General features: G+C 36.4%; 1 protein-coding gene across 2 annotated transcripts in view; it reads left to right on the plus strand.

Annotated features, from left to right (window-relative positions):
• The window catches only part of LOC100643453 (GAS2-like protein pickled eggs), an 88,193-nt gene that overhangs the window by 6,632 nt on the left and 54,844 nt on the right, over nucleotides 1–26,717 (plus strand). For both annotated transcript variants that reach the window (XM_012311123.3, XM_012311124.3), the window contains exon 2: nucleotides 13,101–13,287. In XM_012311123.3, the coding sequence (XP_012166513.1) occupies nucleotides 13,117–13,287 (171 nt within the window). In that variant the 5' untranslated portion in view covers nucleotides 13,101–13,116. The remainder of the gene's footprint in view (nucleotides 1–13,100; nucleotides 13,288–26,717) is intronic.

Below are 26,717 nucleotides of genomic sequence, written 5' to 3' on the forward strand. Positions count from 1 at the left end.
GCTAATTCTTAGTTTTCGATTTTTCATCATATTTTAAGTTATTTGGAGGTTCTGTCGTCGGAGATTATGAAGATCAGGAAGTTGTGAACATTTATGCAATACATATATAACTTTTATACTAAGAATACCATATTTTTATAAATATGAGTGAAGAGTATTGCTAAGTAGAATTAGCTAAAACTAATCAGTTAAATAGTCTATCTTCCTCTTGAAATCTTCCTCGAAACTGAAATTCGGTAGATAAAATACTTCCCAATCATCAAATATTCCATTTCTAAGCAATCTCTGTCATTTTTACCACACGGAATTGCTTAAATGAGCGGAAAATGGAAAGCATTAAAAAGCAAAAAGATTATGATGGATTACATAAATAGTGTTGACGTTATCAAATCGGAGCCGTTGTAAATGGTATGTCCTCCGTCGACGAGTTTCTGAGTACTTTATCGCGTTGCATAATTTATAGTCGAAATCAGCGGGGTATTATCAGTAAAAAAAAAATGGGGTGGATATCGATAACATCGGTGCATTCCATATTCGCACAGCGGCTAAATTTGTATTTGTTTACCAGTGCCATGCGATCGATCATTTAAAAACGTGCATAGTTCTAACAGGCTTATCGTGTCGCTGTATATTTTAACATTTTGCCAGGCGATTTTTCTCGTCTTATTCGAGCTGTCGAACACCTTTCTATTTTACAGTGTGTATCTTATTCCGTCTGCATTTATAATGTGTCCAATTCGGCTACGGTCGATGGATTAGCTACTAAAGACATTTCTGTGGAACCAACGACAGACAGTAATAAATTTCTAGAAATAAATTGTGTTTCCGTGACGATGTTGATTGATGTAGTATTCTGTAGAATAAGAGGGGAGAATGTAAAATTAAAATTTCACAACACCTAACATTGGTATAATAAAATATTAGACACGCAAAATCTAAATGCAAAATATTTATTTAAGAAACAGGACAAAATGATATCCGGATATTTAAAGTGAAAAAAGTAGACTTTTTAGAGAATAGGAATAGGCGAAAGCTTTATAAAAGCTAAAACTAAGGTATTTAATAAAAAACTGAAAATTTAATTCCTGTAGGAATTGAAATGGAAGAAAATAATATTCCAAAGGAATATGAATATAGAAAAGGTGAAATATCCTTAGACCCACGAATAGAATAGGAAATACAAGCAGACGAAATCCACATAATTTCGAGAGACACGACAAAAATAATATCCTTAGAAAATAATAAAGAGAGAAAGGATTTCCATAAAGATATAAAAAATAGAAAAAATCTGAATTTTTCTACAAATAAAAATAATCTACCTACAATGAAATAAAACACAATGTTTAGGGGTAAATAAAGAAAAATTCGAAATCTCGGAAAACGATAAAGCATATTCCAGCCTCCGTTATAAAGCATAGGTCCAGCTACGAAACGAGATATTTAATCGAATTACGTCCCATTCGGCGAGAAGTTGCTTGATTTACGCTACTGACAAAGTCGTTAAGATCGAACTTACGATTCCGTGGCTTTTATCCTCTGCTCTCGCGTTCAATTCTCCTGGCTACGATGGTTTCGTTTCAATGAAAACGGAGTCATACCAGCAATACAGACAGATAACGATCTCTAAGCTGAGCGCTGGTCGTTAAGAATAAGGACAGCTTTTGCATAATCCGATTCACGAGCGTAGAACGCTATTCTAGACGCGATACCTCGCTCTAGGAATTCGCGTTTCCCTCCCCGCTGTGCAACTGTTGCAAATTGCACTTGCCACCGCATTAGAATTTATAAGATGGTTGTATGTAATTGTCGGGAACCGAGGTAGGTTTCTAACGAGAGCAATTGAATCTTGGTAGGCTGGTTTCTTGATCTCGAGGACGACAAGCAGAGAGAGACATAATAATTTATACCTGCATGGTGGATTTTTCTCTGTTTATGGGAAACTTAAAGTTTCTTTCAAAGTATCCCAGATATAGTATCTGTATTTTCGAGCTTTCGCGGGGAGACGCGGTTGCGAGAAAACGCGTCAACGGGAGTCGTAAATTCCCGTTACGATTATAAGAATCGACACCACGAATAGATCGATCCCTTATTTCTTATGGGATAATAGGGGTGATTGATGTGATATAACACTGCGATTAACAGGGTTATAAAATTTGTATTTCCAATACTTAATACACTGAAGAGTTACACCGTTACGTATGATATAAATGACGTAGACGATACTTTGAAATACGACACTCCGGTAGATGAGCACTGAATGTTCTTTCGTGGTAGAGCAAGGCCCTTACAGTTGAATATAAGAAGAAGAAGATGAATTTCCTGATGTAGCGGAAATAGCGATTGAACAGACTAAGTATAGATAGAACACCAGTCTAGAGGGATGAAGTGACTGTTCTGTCGTGATGAGAACAAGTTTAGAGCACAAGTTGAGTGTTCTGTAGGCCCGAGAAAGTGAAGTTCGTTCTTGTGTGATTACGGAGGAAAGGTTGGCGTGGGTGTGTCTTTTGAGCTAAGGACGTGGATTCGTTGTTCACACTTTTCGTTAGAAAAATAATGGTAACGATCCGCGATGCCCATTGGTTATAGCTAACGTTAATAAATGAAAATCGGAGGAGTAAGCCTCGTACTGACGTATGGCTAGGGGGTGGCCTTGTTCACGGGAAAAACCGGCAATTGACTTTTCTAAAACCGGCCATAAGCCGAAAACATTTCTAGGATTAGGAAAACCTTCAGGACAAACATATGAACTGAAAAACATGTGTTGAAACAATGACGTTGAAAAGTTAAAGTTTTATGCTGGGTGCTTAGGTTTATTGAGGGTCGGAAGCACGGTACGTGGACCGTCAAGCAACGTGGGATGGAGTGCAGATGTCTTACGCGGCATGACAGTACCTGTTTTAATATTTGGTAAGGCAAATCTCTGCCTAAGTCCAGTTTACTATGTTAGTTGCGCTCATAGAAATATGAATTTCGTGCTTGTAAATATATCCACAGCCTAGTAATTTGTATGGTAGACGTAGATGTTAGGTCGACAAGATTGCAAACAGTATTATTGGAAATATAGAAAGGGAAGGAAACGAGAAAAATAGAATTAACGAAGAATAAGTTGGGATTTTCTATGGATTAGAGCTATTCTGAATACTTAGGAATTGTCGAACGATGTTAGGAATTCATTGGAGGGGATATTATTGAAAATCAATAAACTGAATTAAATTGAATCGGATTAAGTTAATATTTTGTATTGATTAGAGTTGTTCTGGGATTCTGAGTTGTTCTATTTATTCATTTTCGACTAATAATAGCAAACAATCGGAAGGAATATTATTGGAGATGGAAAGGAAAAAATATGTAGAAAGAATGAAATTGACAAGAAATAATAAGTTAAAGTATAGAATCATAGAAAAATTACTTTCATTCCATGTACCATATCTTAATGGAACAAATTGTTAAATTAATCGAAGACTAGTTGATTAGAGAAAATACTATTATAAATACAAAAAATTATTTTCGTTTCGTGTAGGATATTTTAAAGAAATTACTGGCGATTAGAGTCTCATTTGTAAGAAGGAGATTAATATGCAGCAAGCGAATAGTCATCGGTGCGTGTACAATGACAAACGAGTACAGAAATGTTTCGGACGTTATCACCATTCGGTTGATACCGGTTCCAGATATCCCGTAGCCAACAACGAGTTGCCGCGTTCTACGGCATTATGATGCAGGCATTTCGAGAGCTCGGCTCGAGCCTCTAGGCGATTTGCATTCGACGCGCATGCCACCGACGACGTACGACGAAGCAGGTTCATTTTCTGGTCGCGAAATGAATGAAATCGTTGCCTGTTACGACACACACGAAACCTCCAGACACGAGTTTCAATCGAGCTCGTTTTTACATGTACCGGAATATAATTATGGAATACGTTTCCGGTTCAATTCTAATATCATCGTTGTATCTTACGGTTAAAGTGTAAAGTAAAATTAAATGGCTTAATTTTAAAATACATAGTTGTCGCATATGACGAGGTAGAATTTAAAAGCCTGTAGAGTTGAAATCTGTGAAGCTACATAAAAATTTGAGAAGGAAGGCGAAACATAGCAGTTAATAGACTTATGCGTCACAAAGCTGATTGAATGTCACGCGCATCTAGCGCTATTAATTATCGAGATGTCTCTAATCAATAAGTCTACGCTGTAGAATCGCGTCACTGAGAATTAATTTGTTTAATTTTCCGATTTTCTATCCTTATATAATTATAACCGGAATTTTCTAGACGTTTCGATTCTTCTTCCGCCTTCTTCTCTTTGAAGAAAAAGAAGAAATTATTTTGTTTTATATATCGCTATATAATCATCCAGGTTTCAGAATTTTATTGCTGTTGTTTCTTCTTCTTTCTTCACATCCTCTTATTTTCTCGTCTGCCTTTCACAGATTATTCTTTGTTTTCTTCTATATTTAGTATTCTGTGTTACTTATCTTTATTATTCTTGTGCTGGTTTATTTCTTCACTCTCGCTTCTTCTTTACGATACTTCCAATATAGTCGTCTAGATTTGCGCAATATAATCGTCTAGGTTTTAGCATTCCAATTTCAGAATTTCTTTCCCATTTTTATATTTTTCTTCCTTTTCCTTGTTTTTTTTTATTTTTTCACTTGTATTTTTTCTTTCGCAATATGCGTATTCTTATACTATGATCACTTACATTTGGTATTATATAACGTCCTTGTTTTTGCTTTCAATTTCTTCTTCTTCGCTCTTTTATTTTATACACACGTTATCTTACACAATTGTTTTAAATGTCCGCAGTACTCTCGTTCCAACATCCATATACATAAAATTTCTTCGAAAGAAAAAGGTGAACCACTATAGAATCACGTTGGTAATTTACTTAACAGCCGAGTCACGTACTCAATAACAACTTCTCATTTATGACACGATCTCGACGATCGCGGGGCTGGCATTATACCATAAAGATAATTATTACAACGTGTCGAACGAAGGATTACGTGAACCCATAGTCAAAACCAATTATGCAGAATCCCGATAATTTACTCAATTGGGTAGGATCCATAACGAAAAAGAGAACGACAGGTGATAAGGGAAAAGAAATCTAGTTGACATTTAACGGCCAGTAAAAGAGCAAATGACCGTTAATTACGCGCCCGTTCAATTCGATCGCGTTTATACTTTCGTGAAATTATCGATTTAACCGGCGCATATCGCGATTTTACGTTGTTATTGGCTACGGTAAACCGATTAGGAAAATCGATATGATTAATCGAGTTACCATGTTTCAACGTACGCGTACTCAGTTTATCAAACTATATATTACTAATTGACTGTATAAATTAGAAAATTTCAAGTTTCACGGTAGAAAGTTGTATTTTTACAATTTTCATTTCTACCATGCGAGATCTTTTTTAGAAACGTAGAAAGTTGTACTTTTACAATTGTTGGCTTCTTCGATCCGTACTTCTCTTTTTAAAAGGATAGAAAGTTACGTCTTTACGATTATCGATTCCTTCGATTATAGAATTTTCCTTTAATTTGTTCTTTTTTTTCTTTCTTTAATTTCAAATTTTTCTTAACGCGGCAAATTGCATCTTTCGAACTTCTACGATCGTCGATTCCTCTCAATTTCAGTTCTTCTTTCTGCAAAGTGGAGTATAGCATTGTTAGAGTTACCCATCTCTTTCGTTCGCGATTTTTTTAATATTCTAAAGTTACATTGTAAAGACTGTATTTTTTAACTCCACGTTCTTACATAATATTCGACTGGCCATCGTAACAGCTCGTCGACAAGATTCCAATGGATGAAGAAGCAAGTATAGTCGCGCCCGTAGGGTTTTTATTATTCCATTGAACCGCGCGAAAGGGACGGAATATCAAAAGGTGCGTGGCCCTCGGTATGAAAGAGCCAGTTCCTAAGTTTACCTACGTGAGCGTACTTTAAAGGTGTACTTAGCCCGCTGTAACGGTATATCGCGCGATGTACACTACGAGCAGAAAGAAAGAGAGAAGAGTTGTCAAGTGTATGCACGCCACTCGGTGAACAAGTGGAAGAGTAGATAAGAATAGAAACAGAAAAATGAGAGAGAACATTGAGCAACGATAGGTCCCTCCTTCTCCTGCGTCTTGTTAGTTGGCGAATTTCTTTCTCCTCTTTTCGTTTCGTTTCTTACAATTAATAGTAGTAAATAATTATAAAAAATATCTCCATGTTTTTATTCGTCTATTATTATTCACATGTTCTTTTGGTTAACAGTAATAAGAGATGATATAGATATGAACAAATATTTGTTTTTAAATAGGAATAAAAATAGGAAAGTGGACGATGAGGACGTTGAAGAATGTTTCTCTTCTTCATTCAGATGTTCTTTTGGTTAATAGTAATAAGAGATGATATAGATATAAAGAAATATTTGTTTTTAAATAGGAAAGTGGGTGATGAGGACGTTGAAGAATGTCTCTCTTCTTCTTCTTCTGCGTTTTGTTAGTTAATGAATAGCTTTCCCATTTCTATAGTGTACAAGTTTCTATAGTAAATAAGTGGCTTTTCAAATTATTGTTCTATGCATCCCAGCATTTTGACGTTGCACTTCTTTATGCAGAAATTTGTTTGTAAAAATTGTACCTTTTAAGTCGTATGTAATTTATCAGGATACTCTTGGAACCGTAAGTTATATTTTTGCGGATACAAACAGAAAGAGTAAATGAGAAAGGACCTATCATTCAGGTATAGAATATTCGTTTTCAATTACCGGTTGACACAAGAGTTAGAAAATTAAAAAATGATCGATTTGTCATATTTATCCCGACGTTTGATTAAAAAGAATTTATTACTTTTAAAAGAATACCAATTATAAAATAGCGGTATATAGAACAATAGTATAAACAAAAATTATATCGGTTTAATAATATATATAAAAATTATATGAAAATTACAGGCAAAGGAGAAAAAGTAAAAAGTGAAAATAACATGACGAAACTTGTAATAGATAGGAAAAGGCGGCCGAATGCTAATTAGCGTAAGAGAATTGCCTGGAACCCTCTTTTTCATTCATAACAGCTGATTCATTCATCCGTTCATTCATCCGTTCGTTTGTACGTTTCCAATTAACCTCATTACGCGTTCCAGGAGGCTCGAATCTCGAGGGAGAGACAATGACGAGAAACCAGCCAATCTACTTACGCAGAAAACGAACACGATCACGATTTCTTACGCGTTCGCGATTTTTAGTATACATACCGATGTCTTTATTACGCGATAGAAAAGGCCGAAGTAAAAGGAAAAAGGTTGATACGATGAAGTCGAACGAAGTTATGAGTGTATAAATCACGACTGGGAAACGCGAAGGTTATCTTGACGTTTCATAGCACGTTAACGTAAATGGAATAATTGAATTTCTTGCGAGTTACTCACGAGTTTAATCGCACGATGATTGTTTAGTCCTTTAAGAGTTATTTCCAAAGCAATTTCATTGTCATTTCTTCCTTTTCTTATTTAAGGCGTATTTTATTGCAGGAAAATTGAACGTTTCAAGTAATTCTTTTTATGGAGTTTAAGTTATTATCGATAATTGTATTTAATTATACTAAATTTGATATTTAATAAATAAACGCTTTTCTAGAAGTGGGAAAGAATGATAATAAAATTGCTTTAAAAATGAAATTCATCGTTAATTAAATTAGACATAAATCGCGAAATAGTATTTACTGACATTAGCGATACACACTGAGAAAAAAGAGGAAATGAAAAAGGAATTTTGCCAATTTCCATTTCCAACGAGTGTACGTAACAATTAACAATTTTCGCTTATTTTATAACGATATTAAATAATTCTCCGTAATAATTTGCGTAGTATCTTTTTCTCAGACGGTTGTTTTTAAGGGATTTTAATTACTGAGGCAGCGTAATCAATTTCGCAGTGTGTACATATACAATGTGTGTAATGACAAAAACACAGTGTAATTTATTTCGAGAATTTTTATTGTATCCAGAGGAAGGGGGGTGAAAGTTTTTAACATATTGAATAAACAAGCTGTATTTACGCAATATTTGTCTATGATGTAATTTTATTGTTAGTATCATGCTACTGAATACAAGTTACTTTCACTTTATTAAATTGAAACGAATATCGATGTATTTCATCATTGTAAGAAACATCGTTCTTTAGCAATTTCTTTTACGAACACATGCACGATAACTTATTACAATTAAATATTGTAGTATCGTGGACGAAAGACCTAAGAAATATCGGCCGAATTATAAACAATGTCACGAGAAAGCCTAGAAAGAAATGCCGACAGGCCCATCAATGTATCGTCGGTCTTTCAATCGAATAGTTACGGAAAAGACCTGCCTGACCCTGACCACGAACGGTTGTGCAACACGTTGGTGGTGGGGGTAAAAGAAAAAACAAAGGGATGCTAAGGGTGAAAGACGAATTAACAGTCAGTGTTAGTTAATACGTCAGAGAGTGCGAACTGCGTTGTCAAGATAGTGTTGCTAGTGTTGTCAAGAGAGTGTGGCCCGCGTGAGAGAGAGCGTTGGAACCACGATGACGAGAGTTGCAAAGTAATTATTTAGTTGTCTAAATTATTATATTTAGTTCACGTTAAACAATCATCGTTTCCTGTTTAACTAACACCTATTTAATCCATTTTAAATAAAATAATTGTAGTAAGATCCTACAATATTCTTAACAAATGCAACAATTTTGCAACAAAAAAATATTGAATTCCCATGACTTATTTGATCAGGTTCGTTAATAAATTATCTAATTTAGGATTTTAATTAAAAATTTGTATCTCAAAGATAGTCTGAATTATCATATTGAATGCTGTATAGATTTGGAAGCAGTTTATTCCCATTGCTAGTCCTCTGCAACCCGCGTAGCCGAAGCCACTGATTTAGCAACTCCCTCGTTTGGTTTCGCGATAACACGCGCCTCTATTGACTACGAGCTAACCGTAAATTAGAGGCTAAACTTTCCGAGAGCTGAAGCTCGTCCGCCTTGTCTTTCGTTTTCTTTCCCCGCTTCCTTGCCAAGGAAAACTCGTCTCGACTTGCAACCTTTTCATACAGTACCTCTTCTACGAACCATAAACATAAACATCTACGGTGATGTCTTGCGGAGAAATAATCGACTGACGGGCTGTTGGACACATTTTCATTCTTGTAAACATGCGAAATATACTTTGAAAGAACTTGCCTTCTGAATTAGAAAAAGTACTTCATTATCGATTATAACGTAACGCGCGTTTTTCAAGATTTTATTTTTTGAACGGAACCTTAAAGAAGTTTGCAATTTTTAGCGAGATAAATGATAATTTCCTCATTACTTATAGGGTGATATGATACACGATGTAACAGTTTGAAAATTTTCACTGAAAACATAATAATAGTTACAGTGGTTTCGTGAATAATATCGTAGTTCAATTAGCTTTTTATCTTACCTCTTAAACACGTTGAAAATGCACTAACAGATGTAACATTCGATAATTCAGCATCGTAGTTCGATTAGTTCCTTATTTTACCATTCAGAATGAAAATACTTACTTGTTATATCATTTATCATGGTATCGGATTTAAAATTCAATAATTCAATAACTTAAAGCCCGAACAGAAACTCCAACCGCTACCATACGCGATAAACCATAAGATGGAAAATAAATCTGCAAAGGACGGAAGACCGAGTGAATTCGCGACGATCCATAGATCATCGGGAAGCATGGAAACCGCGCGAGAACGCGAAGGGGCATAAATCGATCCGCTCACTGCGCGCGCAGCTGTCCGACTTGAAAAATCGCGCGGGACGATGCGCGCGCACACGCCGCTCGCACTCTCGGGGAATTACCGCGAGATAGCGATCGCATTTTGCCACAACTTTGTGAAAGCGTTGCTCGCTCGCGCCACGCTGGTAGGTGTATGGAAACGAGCGTGCCTCGTTTTACATCGTGACACACCACTTCCTGCATCCTCGCCTCCTCGCCGTGTCCAATTGAAATTTTCCAGCTCCGCGTATAGTTTTCATTGAAAGTAGCTCGTTTTACGAGCCATAAAGTCTTCATATCTTTACACCTGCAGTCTTTGTCACTTCGATGTGAGAAAGTTTTGCGTAGGGTTGATTACTTTGCGAATTATATCGATGGTATAGATATTTTTTTTTAGAACGTTTGAAGCTTTAGGCGACTGAAGTTAAGGCTTTGTGGTAGACGTTTTAAAATCGTTAAATATTAGATGATCGCTTTTAGCTTGGATATTATCTTGTTTAAAGGGCATCAGTATGCGCTGTATTCTTCACTGGTTTGATGATGAAATATTGTACATAATGAATGGAGTAACAAGTTCGTTGGGATTTTCTTAAAAGAGCACGTCTGTCTAACCAAAGAGTCATTTATTTATCTCATTTATTGGTAACCGCAGATATATCTTCATATCATATAAATGATTCTTGCAACGTTCCTCGAAATGTAAACATCGATGAAAAGCTAGTTAATCTTAACATTTCTTAACGTGATCTGCATGTTAAACAGATCTTTAGAAAATTCTACAACCAGTGAAATGAACAATAATTCGAAATTAACCATGAATTCACGATATCACAACCCATGAAATTTCGCTTATATCTGTAGCAACGTTTTCATAGAAAGAAAACTCCTAGAGAGACGTAAGTTTCGCACTTTGCCATTTAAGAAGAAAACACCTGTTAGCACGTGAACCACGGGGTCCCCTGAAGAGCTTACGGGATAGATACGCTGTGTAAACGACGAGTAAATCACGCTTGTTGCAGCCGAGGGAAACACGAGACGGGTGACATTTTAAAGCCACCTTTTGCCAGCCTGTAATCCACAATCGCCGATGTTGGCTCACGAACCATCGACCTCGCCTTTATGATTTCTTCCCTCTCGAGCCGCGTCTCCTTTCTGCTACGTTTCTTCCCTTGCTTCCTTTCCTTCCTTCTCTTTATTCGTTTTCTCTGTTCGTATTTTCCGCCTCTATTGTACTCTTCGTTAGCTTTTTATTGGGATTGATGGTCGGTGAAGCGTTTGTACTGCGATTCTATGACAGTGATTCTCATTGTTCAAGAATTTTTTAGATTCCTGGTCGAGACGATAGGAGTCTGAGGTTAGGGTTGGATGACGATATAATGGAACGATTTGTTGCCTTTTTTTCATTGACTGATTAGGTATCTTTTTATTAACTTGGCCAGGAATCGTTTCTATTATGTTTTGAAATTATTAACAGTCGTTTTCGTTGACTTGGAATTATTGGAAATTTGTTCTGTAGTTGGTGGAATGATTTTTTACAACGGTAACGAAAAATAATTTTTCTTACTTCTGAAATCATCGGGAATAGCTTCCGTTGACTTGAAAATGTTCGACAATTGCTTTCATAGATTGGTCTTACCTTAGAAACGATTGACAATCATTTTCATTATTTGTGGATTAACATTAACTTTACCAGGCCCAGTAAAACGACCGGTTTCAAAATTTAACTTAAAATCGTACTCTGTGTACAAAGAACAAACTAGACAGGAGAGAAGAGATCGTATTTCGTTAACGTAAAAGCACATAGAAAGGCCTGATGGTCCCGTAGCTCGTCATAATCGGCCCTTCAAAGCCGAACGTTCGTTTGGAAAGGGGCAATCGCACCGGCGGGTCCATCGTTTTATGAAACCAATGGAAATTTATAGGGGTAGCCAGGGGAGTTTCGTAAGGGATATGGCACGAGTTTAGCCACATTGTTCGATAGCGTTTTCTGGGGTGGTTTAACCGGTAGTAGCCACCAGAGGGGAGAATTTTCTCTAGGACGATACAAGCAAACGACCAGGCCAGGCCATTGTCTTGCAAATCCCTCGAAATTTTATTGTTCATCGACAATGTGTTTCACTGTGACACGTCGTTCAATCGGTCACTGGTGGATCGTCCGGCTTGGGAAAACGATCAGTCGTATTATAATTGCAAATTGTGTTCGCTGATAAATGATCCTATTGGGATACTTTGTTCCAGCCGGACCTGTAATTATGGTTTTAGCTTTATTTGAGTATTTCTCTACACCTTTATGAAAGGGACACCTTGATGAATTACTTGTTCCCTTTTTAGTTCTTTTTAAATACTTTTTTAAAAATTAATATTTCTATTCATTGGTGTTTAATATTTTTAATACGATTTACTCTGTATTATTAAGTATAGTTTTAAAATATCCTACAGTTAATTGAAATAATTTCTGTATAATTGTATGCGCCCCTTTAACGATTAACTAAGGTCTGTTGTTATTTAACAAAGTATCGATGAGACAGTTAACAAATTTGTTAAGATCGTAGAAACACCTAAATTCGCGTATATGTAATCACGAATCTCACAGCCGATAAAAAGACATTTAAACACCTACCACACAGTATGCACATGCTAACCGCAAAGCCCATAACCGTTCATATTCAATCAGCCGCGACCCACTCGTATCCATAAACCAATCTATAAATAAAATCGGACTGAATTAAACGTTCGTGCTCGATCGACTTCCACTTCTAATAAAGTAAAAAGAACGGACAATTACAGAGAAATAAAGACACAATCATAAACAATATATGTATAATATGAGTATAGTATGTTTGGAAGTGTAGCATTTCTGCGTCATAGTTGAAATGATTAGACAGTAATGATATTTCTCTAACTTTTTCTAATGATGTACTTCTATACTCTATTAATTATACACTACAAAGATATTATTATTTTCTTTAATACTAAAAAATTATATATGCAATTTCATTTATTTTAGCTGTGAAATTTAGTTTCAAAAATACTTTGCGGGCTTCGCAGATAAAATCAAACAACGACGAGTATACACGTCGAACGCAGTTAACTGGTTAATAAACTACTTATTCTGTTAATCTAAATGAAATATCCAAAATGAAATCCACGCACATATATGTATATAGCGTAATAATAAAAATGAAAACAAGAGGAATAATAATAAATAAAGTCATCGCTTGGTGGCTATTATTATTCAAAATTAAATACTTGGAAATTTCATGTGTAATATAGCGACAAAAATTTGACAAGCGTGTGATGAAGCAGGATCAATTGGTGTTTCAGGTATCGACCAAGCAATATGTCGGTGCTACTGGAGGCGAGGTCTTACAGGCCCTTCAAATCCTCGGAGGAGTATTTGGTCGCGATGAAAGAGGACCTGGCCGAGTGGTTGAACGCGCTGTATCCGGAGCTGAGAATCAACGTTGACAATTTTATGGACAGGTTGGACACCGGCGTCGCTCTTTGCAAAGTAAGTGGCCGTAGAACGATTTATACGTTCCCAGAAGTACATATAAACTAGCTCCAACTGTCTATCTTCGCGCGTATGTATGAAACTATATACAGGGTAGACCTAAATAGAACCATGAAACGGATAAACTACCACGACGATATACGACGATATATCAAAATTATGATTTATGAAAGGAAAAGTAAAAGCTGGATACATACGCATAGTTGACTATCTTCTATTTCCAATGAATTTATTAACATTCGTAAGATACGAGTATTTGTTCTAGATCGCGTCAGTTGCACGGCGTAAAATTTAATACAATTTTATAATGAAATAGTAAATAAAAATATCATAGTAAATAAAAATCGATATGTAGAATTTATGTGAGATAAGATTCGATGAATATAATATTGATAGACGTGTGTATAGGAACATTTCGTGTAAAATCAAAAATTAAGTTGGTACGCGCGTGGAAATTGAAAAAATCCTACGCAAATTATTATGAAAGAACGTCAATCTAAGTTTGGCAAGTAAAAATTAAGAGTTTGCCCCCGTTTCGATCAATGATCAATCTTATCTCTTATGTTTGCCAACGGTAGTACCCTATTTATTTATTTCTCCTCTTATCACAGAAAACAAGGTGTGTTCAATTCCTCCACGACTATGAATCGTGAAGTAAAGGGAAGATATCTACATGCACGATGGATTGAAAATGAAATAGGACGAAGGTTCGATTGTAGGGTTTTGTTTCTCAGAAGTGTAACGTTTGACTCACCATGTATATGCGCGTAATTTACAATTATTTGCTTTAGAGACGTATCGTAAAGCGGGTTTATGGTATTGTGAGGACTTTTAGTATTTGTAGGGTGAAGGAAGTCTTGTTAAAAGGAAATTCAATTCCGTTTGATCGTGTCGTAATTCAATTTTATTACCATGGCATTTCCGGTTATTAAGTGATTGCTAGATTGTAATATACCTAGGATCGTGTGTTAAAGAGTACAATAGGAAAATTGTTCGTAGACAGGTCCTGTATTATTGTACTAACAGTTTGTGGTTACAGTATTTCAGGCACTTAAAAACTCGACTTATGGTAGAATAACGAAAGAATAAAGGTTCTCGTTTTATCGCCTTAACGGTTTAAATTTAAAAGGAAAGAAAAGAGGAAAATAGGGGCACCGAGCAGCTCGTTTCAGCCGCTGCTCATCGTGTCACAGAGTTTCTTGCACGCGCCGACTTAATTCATAATTCAAGTGGCGTTGAAGCAACAGCTTCCGGTGGACGTCACACGCATCCTTCTTCCTCTGTTTCACGATCCGCGACCAAACTACGTGCTCCATGCGGCTTCTATGCATTTCCATTTAACACTTCACTGTATCAGTAGCCGTATTAGTATAAGTAGCTGTATTAGTATAAGCGTGTGTATTTGTTGCACGCGTCCTTTTCACGTTACTCACGCACAGAATTTTCAAGAAGCTACTGAGAATCACGGGTTGCGAACCATCACCTCTCTCGGTCTTCTTTTTTCAATTAATAAGTTGTTTCTTATTTTAGAACGTGGCTCGAGATCTTTGAACTTTCTTAGATTCTCTTCTAATTTCGCGAGTAATTTAGCTTCCATTGAAATTGTGCGAACAACGACACTTTTATTCTCATTACAAAAACAACATTAGAGCAACGGTAAAGAGTAAAAGTAACATTAGTTTGCAAACTGTTAGTTCATTACCATGTTAAATATCAAAATTTAGTAAACGTAAAATAAGACTAAATACAAGATAGAGAATGATATTTAACAATCCGAATCGTTCCGTGTAATATTCTAGAATTTTAAGTTTTAAAAGTGGCTCTATCTGGCTCTATCTCTCTAACAACATACAAAAATGAAAAGTGGAATTTTAATCAAACGGAGAAGAATTCCTCGAACGCAACTTTTATTCTTGCAGATGCACTTTCGTTCGTTCCTAAAAACACTCGACCGTAAAAAGTATCGTGGAAAAAATCGAAACGTGAAAATTTTCGAGCGATAGATTGCTAACAGGCAAAACGGTAGCCTCATAATTGGAATTCTTGCACGAGCCAGCGCGTGGTAAAACCGTTGAACGAATTCCCCAGTAAAATAATCAAAGGTCCACATCGAGCTCTCGAAACGAGTTCTCGGCGTGCTTTTGCGCGCGATAAAGCATTTGGAGAGCAAAGGGAGAAGCGGAGAATGTCGTGGCGAGTACTGGAACCGGAGGCGATCATTAGGCCGGATCCGAATGGTCGCGAAAACCGTGAAAAATCAGCGTCTGCAACTGGAATGCCGATTATTATTAACCACGCCACCATCGATATTCGTTTCTATTCTATCGCGTTTTAGTTTAGGGTTACGGGCGAATAGGCGTGCAAAACAGAAACGATATCCGCGTTGCAGAGGGAGGGTGCTGGCTGGAAGAATCTGCGATAAATTTCACGGAATTTACAATCGAGATAAAAGGCGAATTTGCATCGGGTGAAAATAACTGGTCGTCGCGTGGTTGCGATCATAGCGGCGTAACTTAGCTCGGTTTATGGTCAACTGGGACTAGTTTAACGATACACTCGGCTACAGAAGTACGTATCACGAAGACCTGAGAATTTATCACGAGACCATCTTTTAATCGTTGCTATTAAAGTAATCAACAAAACGTCCAGGAATTATTATCTCGTTCGAAGAACTATTCGAAGTCAAACACGTTGTTGGTTTACATGCATCTAATCTTATCGATTGAGACACTCGTGAAAATTGGACAGTTTATTATCAGAATATCTTTCAATCGTCATTAGCAAACTAATTATTATCTTATAAGGTCTCGAACGATTATCTTGTTTGAATATTGTTACAATATCCAATGTTTTATAAGAGGAATCTCACGATAAGTGCAATAATACTCTCGTCAGTTTGATACGCGAGTAATATAATAATAAAATCAACTACTTTTTCTTTGCCTTGTAGCTGTCACGTTTGTTCATTACAATTTCCATCGATTCTGATTTTTCAAAAAATCCATCGATACCTTCGAAACGTCTCAATTGTCGAATTTCGTACGAAGATCATAAGTGTCTTAATACTTACGAATGGGACTGTATCTTGATCTTAATATAAAGTATAGTCGTCCAAATGTTTGCAACGATCGATACACCTATAATTGTATCATTTAGTAAGATCGTGTTCCGCATGTTGGTTTTTCGATGTTTCCCGCTCCGGCAGCTGCTACTACAGGGTGTGTTTAAGATGAACAGATTCGATAGGTCTGAATTACTGATCGAATGGTCTCGATAAAGGTATCTAAGTACACATGCATAATATAACCAGTATGAAGTATTTGGTTTTTATCCGTCGGATATATGTACCTAAATGAGTTAAAAATTTGGATATTGGGAGATAAATAAGTTGTCCAGTTACACGGCTTGAGTTTCTAATGATAATCATGATATTTGCATATCTTGAACTGCCTACGATGTTCATACGATTTTAACGTAGTTATTTCTTCGAAGCAACTTTTATCGAGCTTTCAGAACTTCGTTTATATAATAGATACGCTTGCTATAATTATATCAATATCGACGATATTAATCGATTAACTGTAGAATATAATAAGAGCATTCTTTCAATTTGCAAAAAAAGAAAAAAGAAACAGAAGAGACAAACATGTGGAGTTAACGATCGTTTTTGTTACGAACCCTTCAATTGTAGTCTCTAATAAATATTCGATCAACGTCGTCGCGGCGGGAGGGTTGAAATCCAGCCACCCCTTGATTCTATAAAATTCACGAAAATCCAGCGCGATTAATCAGAGCAACACTGTATGTAAGCTAATCGAAGCGGACAATCGAAGCGTTCGAGCGATGTGCCCAACACGATCTCACCCGATCCTTCGCCAAACTGTCAAACTAAATGTCGAAATTGGAGCCCCGTGGCGTCGCAACTGTTGGAAGGCTGCGTGTCGAAAGAAACACGGGCCTCGTATCTGCCGCGCACGATCGCGTGTGCCATTGAACAGCGCTGATAGAGCAGTCTCTCGTGTGTCGGATTGGCTGTCGGCAGCGCGAGCAGCGAGTAGCTGCTTCGACTTTCACTGATCTACGAGGAGTCGATCGCTGGAACTCGACTCCTCGCGAACTGTCGCGGTTACGCCGCGTATAATCGCCGAATCAGACTCGGAGTTAGGCTCTTTTTACTGATATAGGTGGATTGCGGTTTTTTGTACTTTCCTGGAAGATTTGCGGATGCAAAAGTGCACAGAATGCACTTTGATAGATCGTTCCATGCAGATCTCAATGGACGAATTTTGCCAAGTCGTGTGGGAGGATATTTTGAGCATAGAATGTTATATATGAGTCGGTTCGTTTTCGAGATACGATAGTGAAGTAGAATAGAACAAGTTTGTAATCAGATGCATTCGAGCTATCTAATTTTTAATGCAATTAATTAACATCGCTGTCCGGTGTAAATATTATTGACGAGGTCAATGTTTCCCTCTTATCAATACAAAACATAATCATTATAAAAACGTGCAGCTCATATCAGCGAGTACGAGAATAATGCCCTAACTCGACGACTATCAGTATTTCTGTTTATATCTCGAAAACGAGCACGAATCGTACGTAAAATAGTGCATATGTGGATGTCTGAGAAATCGTTTCACGAGATTTTTTTTAATTCTTGCGTTTTAAAAATACCGGTGCTCATATGCAAAATGCATATTCTCAGAAGTAATATAGGTAATTGAGGTGGATGAAGAGGTTGAATGACGATGAACGAGGAATTGAATTAGGCTTCAATTTAGTTCAAATTGTCAGATAGTTTAATAACGTCGAGAATTCTAAAATATCGAAGAGATAGAACAAGTCCTTTTAAAGCTATGTATTAATACCATATAGAAAAATTGTTGTTAAGTGGTAGAGAATGTAGAACCAACTATGTACATTAGAAGGTTTCATTAAGGTTAGTCCTCGCAAGTGTGCGAGGCTAATTCTGGCAATAAACGTTTCGTATATTGAAACCAGTTATTGGGAAATTTAATGGCACTTCTACTCACACAGTCACTGCCAGAGTATTTTTAGCAGTTTACAACTTCTGTTTAGCAATATCGACTTGTATCGGATCGTGTTAATCGCGAGATAAGTCAGAAGTAAGCTGTAGTGCAAATAGATTTAATCTCAACGAGTTAATCTTTTAACCATCTACTGCCATTACATTCTACTTTTCTGAATAAATTTCACGAATCTTTCAGGTTTGCCATCATCTAACGGACTGTGTGTTAATTTCCAATCGAATACACCAGTACTTTTTCTTCCCTATCAAACTAATTTTGCAAATCTATATTTTTCTCAAAATCGTTGAATCGAATCTTTAAAAATGGTTCTGGTATCAGCTTCTCGGTTTTAATTCTACAGACCCTGTCCCTTTCACCATTGCGATTTCTGTAATCTACTTTTGTTAAATGAAATCAATTCTTTAAATCTTACATCGCTGTTGAACCACGCTCGTCTCTTCTTTTTATCTTCTGTTACCATCGAATCGAACTCGCTTCTTCCTATCTAGCTTTCATGTCGCATTACATTTCATTCTTTGAATATTCCATTGTTATCAAACCAAACTGAAAAACTTCCTCACTTTTCAACTACCGATTCCAACCATCGAATATCAACATTATTTAGTATCAGTTCTGTGCACTTCCTCTACGAATGCATCAACAATCCCCAGTCTACCATTTACGTAGCTCGCCCTTCTCTTCTACCTTGACTGTCGTCACGGCTCGTAAAGTCTACGTAGTCGCAGAAGGTGATTCGCGAACAAGCCGCGAGGATTGGAAATTCTATGCGACTTCGGCCGTATCGAAGAGAGAGAGAAAGAAAGAAAGAGACAAAGATGTCTGTAATCCTTTGCTGGCGCAACGGGGGCGAGTAGCCGATGTACCGACTCGGTTGCCCCTTTGTCTGCTCCTTTATCGCGGCTGCCTACTCTAAATATTTCTCTGGCATGAATTTATAACGACGACAATCGCTAATAACGAGTCACGATAACCGTTGTGGCTGCTCCACAAGTCCACAAGCCGCAACCTATGGCGATCTGCGGTGGACGATCGTGGGCCAAGCTTTAGGTGAACTGTGCTTGGTTGCGTGAAAAGTGCAGGTGCTCGTGGGTGTTGCGTGTCTGCGCGCAGCTTTCGCGGAGGGTTGTTGAAAAGAATCTGAGATATTGGCCGGCAAGAGTACCAGATCGTAAAAGATTTTTAATTCTCGTAATCTACATTTCCTTACTTATTTATTTAATACCAGCCTTGCCAGCTTGTACAGAAATGGATTTAGCTTACAATTGCTTCCATACCGCCGTTCTTGTACTATACCTGTCGTGTTTATATACCAGTTGTCTCGCTATCGTTGCTTAATCAACCGACTGCTTATTTACTCAACTTATTCTACTCTATCATTACTTCTTCTAATCAGTATAAGATTTCTTGGAATTGTCAATAGCTCTTGACATACCTAGTACGATTTCAATTTTCAATCTTTACGATTTGTAATCTTCTTTAATTCCAATCTTTTCAACGAAAAATCTTAATACTTTAGACGACGAAAGATTTTTTATCCTCGTTCCATGAACGAGGTTTATAATTAATTGGACTAAACTTCTGATTATATTTAATTTATTTTTAATTATGTTTTTTTCGCGAATCTCAGTCAGATCTAAAAGGAGGCAATCGCGAACTATTCAAGCTCACCTAACTCGAAGCTTTATTATCTAGTCAGTTTCAATTTAATCACTTCTGTCGCAATAAACAGCAGGTACACGAGACATACCTGGAAGGAAAGTTGGTAAATCGGTAATAAGGACGTCTGTTGGTAAAATAGGAAGCCGTTTCATTAAGACTCTTCCAAGAGAGAATGGCCAGGCATTGGATTAATCAAGCGCAATTGTCGACATCTGCTTTCCTTGTCTTCCTTCTTTCACAGTGAATTAGAATTTACGGCAGCTCCATCGAGGTCTCGACTCGCGTAACGCGGCATGTCCCCCTTTTTCAACTTCCAAGAATCGCTTTCCTGGACGAAGATGATTTTTTACCAATTAGCAGTTGGCAGAAACTCGAACCGACGCCGTAATTGGGATTAAACGACGCTTGTCCTTACCCGATCGACGCGCGAATCATGCAAATTAATTGTGTCACGCTTAGAGGGAACAGGCTAATCACCGCGGATATATGTTGCTTCGTTTTGGACGAAGCTGTCCGATAAATCACTGTCGTCTTAAATCGTGTCGTTTATTTGCTGGAAGCTATTTCGGGATTGTTGCTCGACCAAGAATTATTTTTAGGCCGAGTGTCATTTTTTAATATCGAGTAATTGTGCATATAGTTTCATGATGACATCTCTTTCCTCTTTCCTTGGGATTACTTTTATTGGAATTCATATTGGGTCAAGTATCTTCTTTTAAAGTTTATTATATACAGAGTGTCTCACAGCAACGATGATTCATTTGTTCGACTGGATTCTATAATACGTATGAAAATAATTTAAAAAACTTTATGTTCTTAATAACAGAACTTACATAATAAAAAGTTCATGTAATCATTCAGACATGTCCTATTTCATCCTACTTTCAATTCAAAATAATCTGCTTGCGTATGAACGCAAACCTGCAGACGTTTTATCATCGACTGGAAGTGTTTGCAGGGTCAGAATACAAGATTCAACTTTAAACATTCAAATATTGGATTACGTTTGTAAATAAGTATGCGAGATTAATTCAACTATCTACCTTTCGATAGAATTATTTATTGTAACTTGAAAATATGGTCGAACGTACAAAATCTTTTTATTGTTTCCAAAAACAGAATTCGGGATGCTTTGTATATATTTTTATGGCGAAAGTCTTTATTTTGTTTAGTTTGAGCTTATTTTTATTACTACTAGCTTTGTGTCAAGTGTCTTCTTTTTTTTAAATTATGTGTTTTTTCTTTAATGAAACTTTTCACCTTCTTGAATTTGGGATTATTCTTAGCCCAATTACACAATACCTAAAAAATAATAAATAAATAAATAAATAGGTAAATAATACCTAAAAGCATCAGAAATTGATTTAGATGAGTGATCAATGAATGCAATTAAGGATCGCGAGTTACAATGTCATAGGAATTATTGGGTTGCCAACCCAATATCATAAATTCCTCTACGATTTTATCTTTAGCGATTTAAAATGATTAAGATTGAAAAAACCATTGACCTGAAATAATCTAAAATCTAAAACAGCGGATAAAAATTCACTCGTTCAACCCCGTAATCCACAAACCCACATTTCGAGGCCGCTTGAAACGCGAAATGTCCTCTGACCGGTTTTATCAAAATTTGATCCAGTTCGTTCGTATGGGAAAGAACGGCGAATAAGAAATTCCACGACGTGAAACTGCCACAGGAATCGCGTAATAAGGACACGTGATCGTTCGCGACCCGCATTCTGACACGCGTGTTTCCCTATCTGCCCCAGGATCTCTTGTTTTCCACGTACACCGCTGTATCTACGACTCTAGGCCATTTTACATGCATTTGCATACAAAAAGATATTCAGCCAGTCGTCCTTGCCAACTGATTATCCTTTTCGGAAGGCCAATCTATTTTTGCAGCCAGCAAGAACGAATCTAATCGAAAGACTATCTTTTCTGCTAACTTTTATCAACCCTTCGTTATAGTTTATCAATAGCGTTCATTAACAAACACATGTACATACTTATGCAACTCTGTTGTTGTGGTATACTGAGCTTGATATCTTGTGCATAGCGCGTGCACAATGAAATATATGCTACGATATTATATCTGCATCATTTGCATAATGTATGCGTGCATTTGTAATTTTACATCTGATCTTTTTCTTCCTTCACGGAGAAGTGGCTTTTTTGAAATTACAGCTTCGTGGTTTATAAAATTTATGCAATATGTACGTATAATTTTACTATTATGATGATTTATTCAAATTCTTACTTTCCTTTTCTTTTTTTGGAACAACGTATCTTTTTATGTATTTATTGGTATCCATTATTATTTTAGTTTGCTGATTATTTATTAAAATTGGTATTTGTTCACGGTGAAATTTTTGGAAACGGGTTCTTCAAATTATGGCTTTGTGGTTTATGAGATTTGTGTGGTATGGAAGGTTTTATTGTGTAATTTTATTATTGTGATAATTTATTTAAATTCTTTACTTCTCGTCTATATTTTTTTGTCGCAATGTAAAGTATTTTATAGAAATATTTAAGCGACACTTTTTCACAACGTTGTCTTTTTAATGTTATTCGAATGGTTTCGTCGGCCTATGGGATTTCACGATACACGTCAGCCTTTATGATTTTAATTTCGTGATAATTTATTTAAGTATTCACGTCTCGGAATTGAACCGTTTCTCGAAATTGAAAATTATCCAAATGATGTTATAGCCTTTATATATTTTTGTTTTCTTGCACTGGGTATTTCTTCTCCTGCCTTTGCAATTATTCTAACAATCTGATCTTAAGATTCTAGAAAATCTCGAAATAAATAATTTAAAGCTACCAGTACTTTTCAAACTCTACAAAATTGCCTTAAAAAAAAAAAAAATAAAAAAAAATAAAAATAAAGAAACACCAAAATGAAACAAAACACTCGAGGAAAAGATCTAAGAGATGATAATTCTCTACTCCGGATATGACATCTTACTTTTCCAGTCCTACAAAATTTTACACGACGTTCTAAAAGACTTATGACCCTTGTGAAAGACCTCCAAACGTCGTTACCAGTTCAAAATCGACTGAAAAGACCTTGTACCTATTATCCAGTGGATTCGTCAAAGGAATTCGACTTGGAAATGGATTAAAAGGCAACTAAAGATATGTAAATCCCAAAAGGTCCTAGACAGTCGTGCTCCACTACCATCATGGTCGCTCGACATTCTATTTTGGTCGATTGTTTTTCCAGCGCAGTCCTATGCGCTGTGTTGCATCTCGGGGGAGGAATCGGTATATTTAGACGTGAAAAAGGCCGGATGAAAGGACGACTGACTGTTTATTTCTGCTATTCCCTGAAAAAAAAGGAGAAAAATTCGGCTAGACCAGCCGACAACAAATCGTTTTGCTTCTATTTCCCACGCTCGCCAAGGGTAGCTGAAGTAGAAACACGATTCCAGGGAACGTAGATAGTCTAACAAAAGGTCCTGCTACTTTACAATTCTTCCTATTAAATCTTTTGTGTCTTATTTTTTTTAAAGAAACAAATTTTTAAAAGATAGACACACGCGTGAGTAAAATTTGATAAAAATAAAGGTTTGCTATACTTTCTTAAGTTAGGTGTATTCTCTGGAGTATCATATCTTTGATAAGTTTGATAATCTTCTTTACGTTGAACGATGGTTACTAAACGGTTTACGTTAGTTTTTACGCTTTTTTAAAAATAAATTTGTTGGAAAGTAGAAAGTGATAAGAACATTGATAAAAATACAGATTTTGTACTTTATTTGTACAGGGTTCAGGTTGTTCTATTGTAAATCGTTTCGTATATTTTTAGTAATTTTACGAGTAATAGTATGAAAAGTTTATCGTTATCGGTTATTATTTTTAGTGGATGGGTTTATGGAATAATGAGATAGATATGTCGTGATATACGAAGAGGAATGTTAATTAATACAAGAAGCAATTGGCCGGCAGACATATTGCCGTGTTTGATCTTTCACCGGTTGTTTGTTATCAATCTCCGTTATGCTTCGGTAATTAAGATTAATCACCGTGATCTATGGCAAGTATATTGGCGTACAACTTTTTGCGATTGATCGAGACCCAGTTGGATGTAATAATACGATAGTGAAATCGAAACTGAATCTATCATCTGTAAAAATAATATTTTTTTGAATTCCGTTCTATATCTGGTGTAAAAATAAATGTACACTTGTGATACAGAAATAGAAATTCATTTTCTCTCGAATGCTACAGAATTCAATTTCTCAGTTCGTAATCCGTACAATTTCTAGTTTTGTCAACATTCAATTTCCTCAATTGGCAATTCCATCTCGTTTCTCGTTACCTTAATTGATAATTTACCTCATTCCTAATTCCCTCAATTGGTAGTGTTCCCAGGTCCGGATTTTTCTAGTAGACAAATGCTCGAATTGCCAATGTTATCAATTTCTGAAAGCTGAGACCTACATCAATCAGTTGATAATTTTTCCGATTCACAGCCTCTTCAATTGATAACTTTCCTAAATTTTCCAATTTGCAATGATTTTTCCAATTTTCGAATTATCAAATGGAAAATTGTCTGCTTGTCAATTTTTCCAGCGAGACATTTCGAAGAAATGTTTCAATTGCCAAATTTTTCGCAATCCTGATTTTTCAACTTTACGATTTCCAATCGTTCCACTTACCTGCACTACGCATCTTTCTAACTTTGATTTCGATATAAAATCCTCCGCTACGAATTTAGCTATCGAAATCGGATTTCCAGCGGTCACAAAGTCCTTTGGGCGCCAATTTGTACAGCGCGATATCTAACGCAAAGCCCTGTTATCTCGAGATTAAACCAAATAGCGAATGTCACCGAAACGTCGCGTCGGTGTCGTGTCACGCAATTCACAATGCTCTTGTGACGGGACATTTGAATCGTTGAAACGCTCCGCTTCAAACGCCCGTCGAGACGGATTAGCCGATGGAAAGTGTGCTTTATTCGGTGTAAAGTGCTGGTGGCATTTGCACGAAAGCGAAACGAGACACTTGCATATGCGAAATTTGCTCCAATAGAAACCGTTTCTCCTATTCTTAAGCAGTTCCACTTTATCTAGTTAGTGGATCATCAACCGTTTCCACCATCCAAATCCCAACTAGGAAACTTAGACAACAATTAGAAAACCATAAATATATTTCATTCTTAACAGATCATATCACATTTGTATGAATCAAAATACAGATATGTTAAATTCCCATTATTAATCAAACCACCATACGATATCTGCATAGTTAAATTCAATCATATAGAAAACCTGTTTGTCCCATTTATCTCACCATCCACAGTTACAGTCATTTGCTGATCTTTCTATCTATAATTTTTATAAAAGATATCTGCAAACCTAATCTCAATTATATAACGAACTTGAAATTTATTCCTTTTTCACCAGACTGTCCCATAGTCGTATGAATTCAAATTCGAACACAATATCAAAATCTTCTGACTATCGATCAAACCAGCAAAGATACGTGCAAACCTAACCTCAACCATATAGAAAACTCTAAATGTATTTCTTTTCTACAAAACAATTCTCCCTTCTCATAACGTGGAATTCACATTCCAAACTCTTCTGTATCATCAATCAAATCACCAACGATATCTACAAACCTAACCTAAGCTAACCTAACCTAACCTAACCTTGCCTAACCTCACCTATCACGACTGGACGCTAACTCAATTAACTCTCGAACGCGGTGGTTCTTGGGACGCGTTCGGCTCGTCGAGATGAATCAAACTTGTTGGCAGTCGGTCGATATCGCGTCATAAATATCTATTTACCAATGGGTATTGGTTTCTCCGTAATGTATTGCGGTGTTCGACTGGTTGAAGGCAGTTTTCCCACAGTGTACCGGCCGTCGCGGAGTAATCCACATCAGCTGGCTATTAAGTAATTGAGCGTACAATTGGCTGCGCAAAATAATCCGTAACGTAATTAATGGCTACATATTTAATGGAGATAGTGTATCGTGACCCCTTGTTGGATAAGCGTGACGAGATAATTATGTTTAAAAAATTCAGTCTACACGTGTACCAGCTGCGTATGCATAGGTGCGCGCGACAATATACCAGTCATAGAAAATTGCGCAGCAATTGCACATGTTCTAGCTGTCTCTCTACAATTTCGATTACGTTTGTCTGTTTCATTAAATTCTGTTATTATCGTGGAAAATTGCACGCAATCTAGAATTATCTAGGTTAGATGGCTCTTCATAGAAATTATTTTTAAAAGTTTTACGATAGATCGATGATGAGTGTTAAGATTAAGCTTGATTGCTTTCGATATAAAGTACCTTTAACAATACTATAATGGATGAATCATTGGAAGATACGCGTTTTTAGATATGGGAGAAACTACGGGTGTTAAGTGATTATGTGTCGTAACCTACTGTTGTTAGCGATTAGATCGATACGGTTCCTGTTATTTAATAAAATTGATTAGTAATCGTTTTATTCCATATTTTTTCAATGGAGAAAGATAAGCAGAGAAACGTACGTAGAGATTCGTTTTGAAGAATCTTTTCTTTGATTTTTTAATATATAATATATGAAATATATTTATTTATCTTATCAAGATAGGAGTCTCCACATAAGGCTGGTTTCAAAGTGTGCCACGAGCAACACTGATAATATATCTATTAAAAACTTCTGTAAGTGTTTGAATACTTTCGCAGACTACTGTATAATTTCAC

Source organism: Bombus terrestris, chromosome 8, assembly GCF_910591885.1.
Source record: "Bombus terrestris chromosome 8, iyBomTerr1.2, whole genome shotgun sequence".
NCBI lineage: Eukaryota > Metazoa > Arthropoda > Insecta > Hymenoptera > Apidae > Bombus > Bombus terrestris.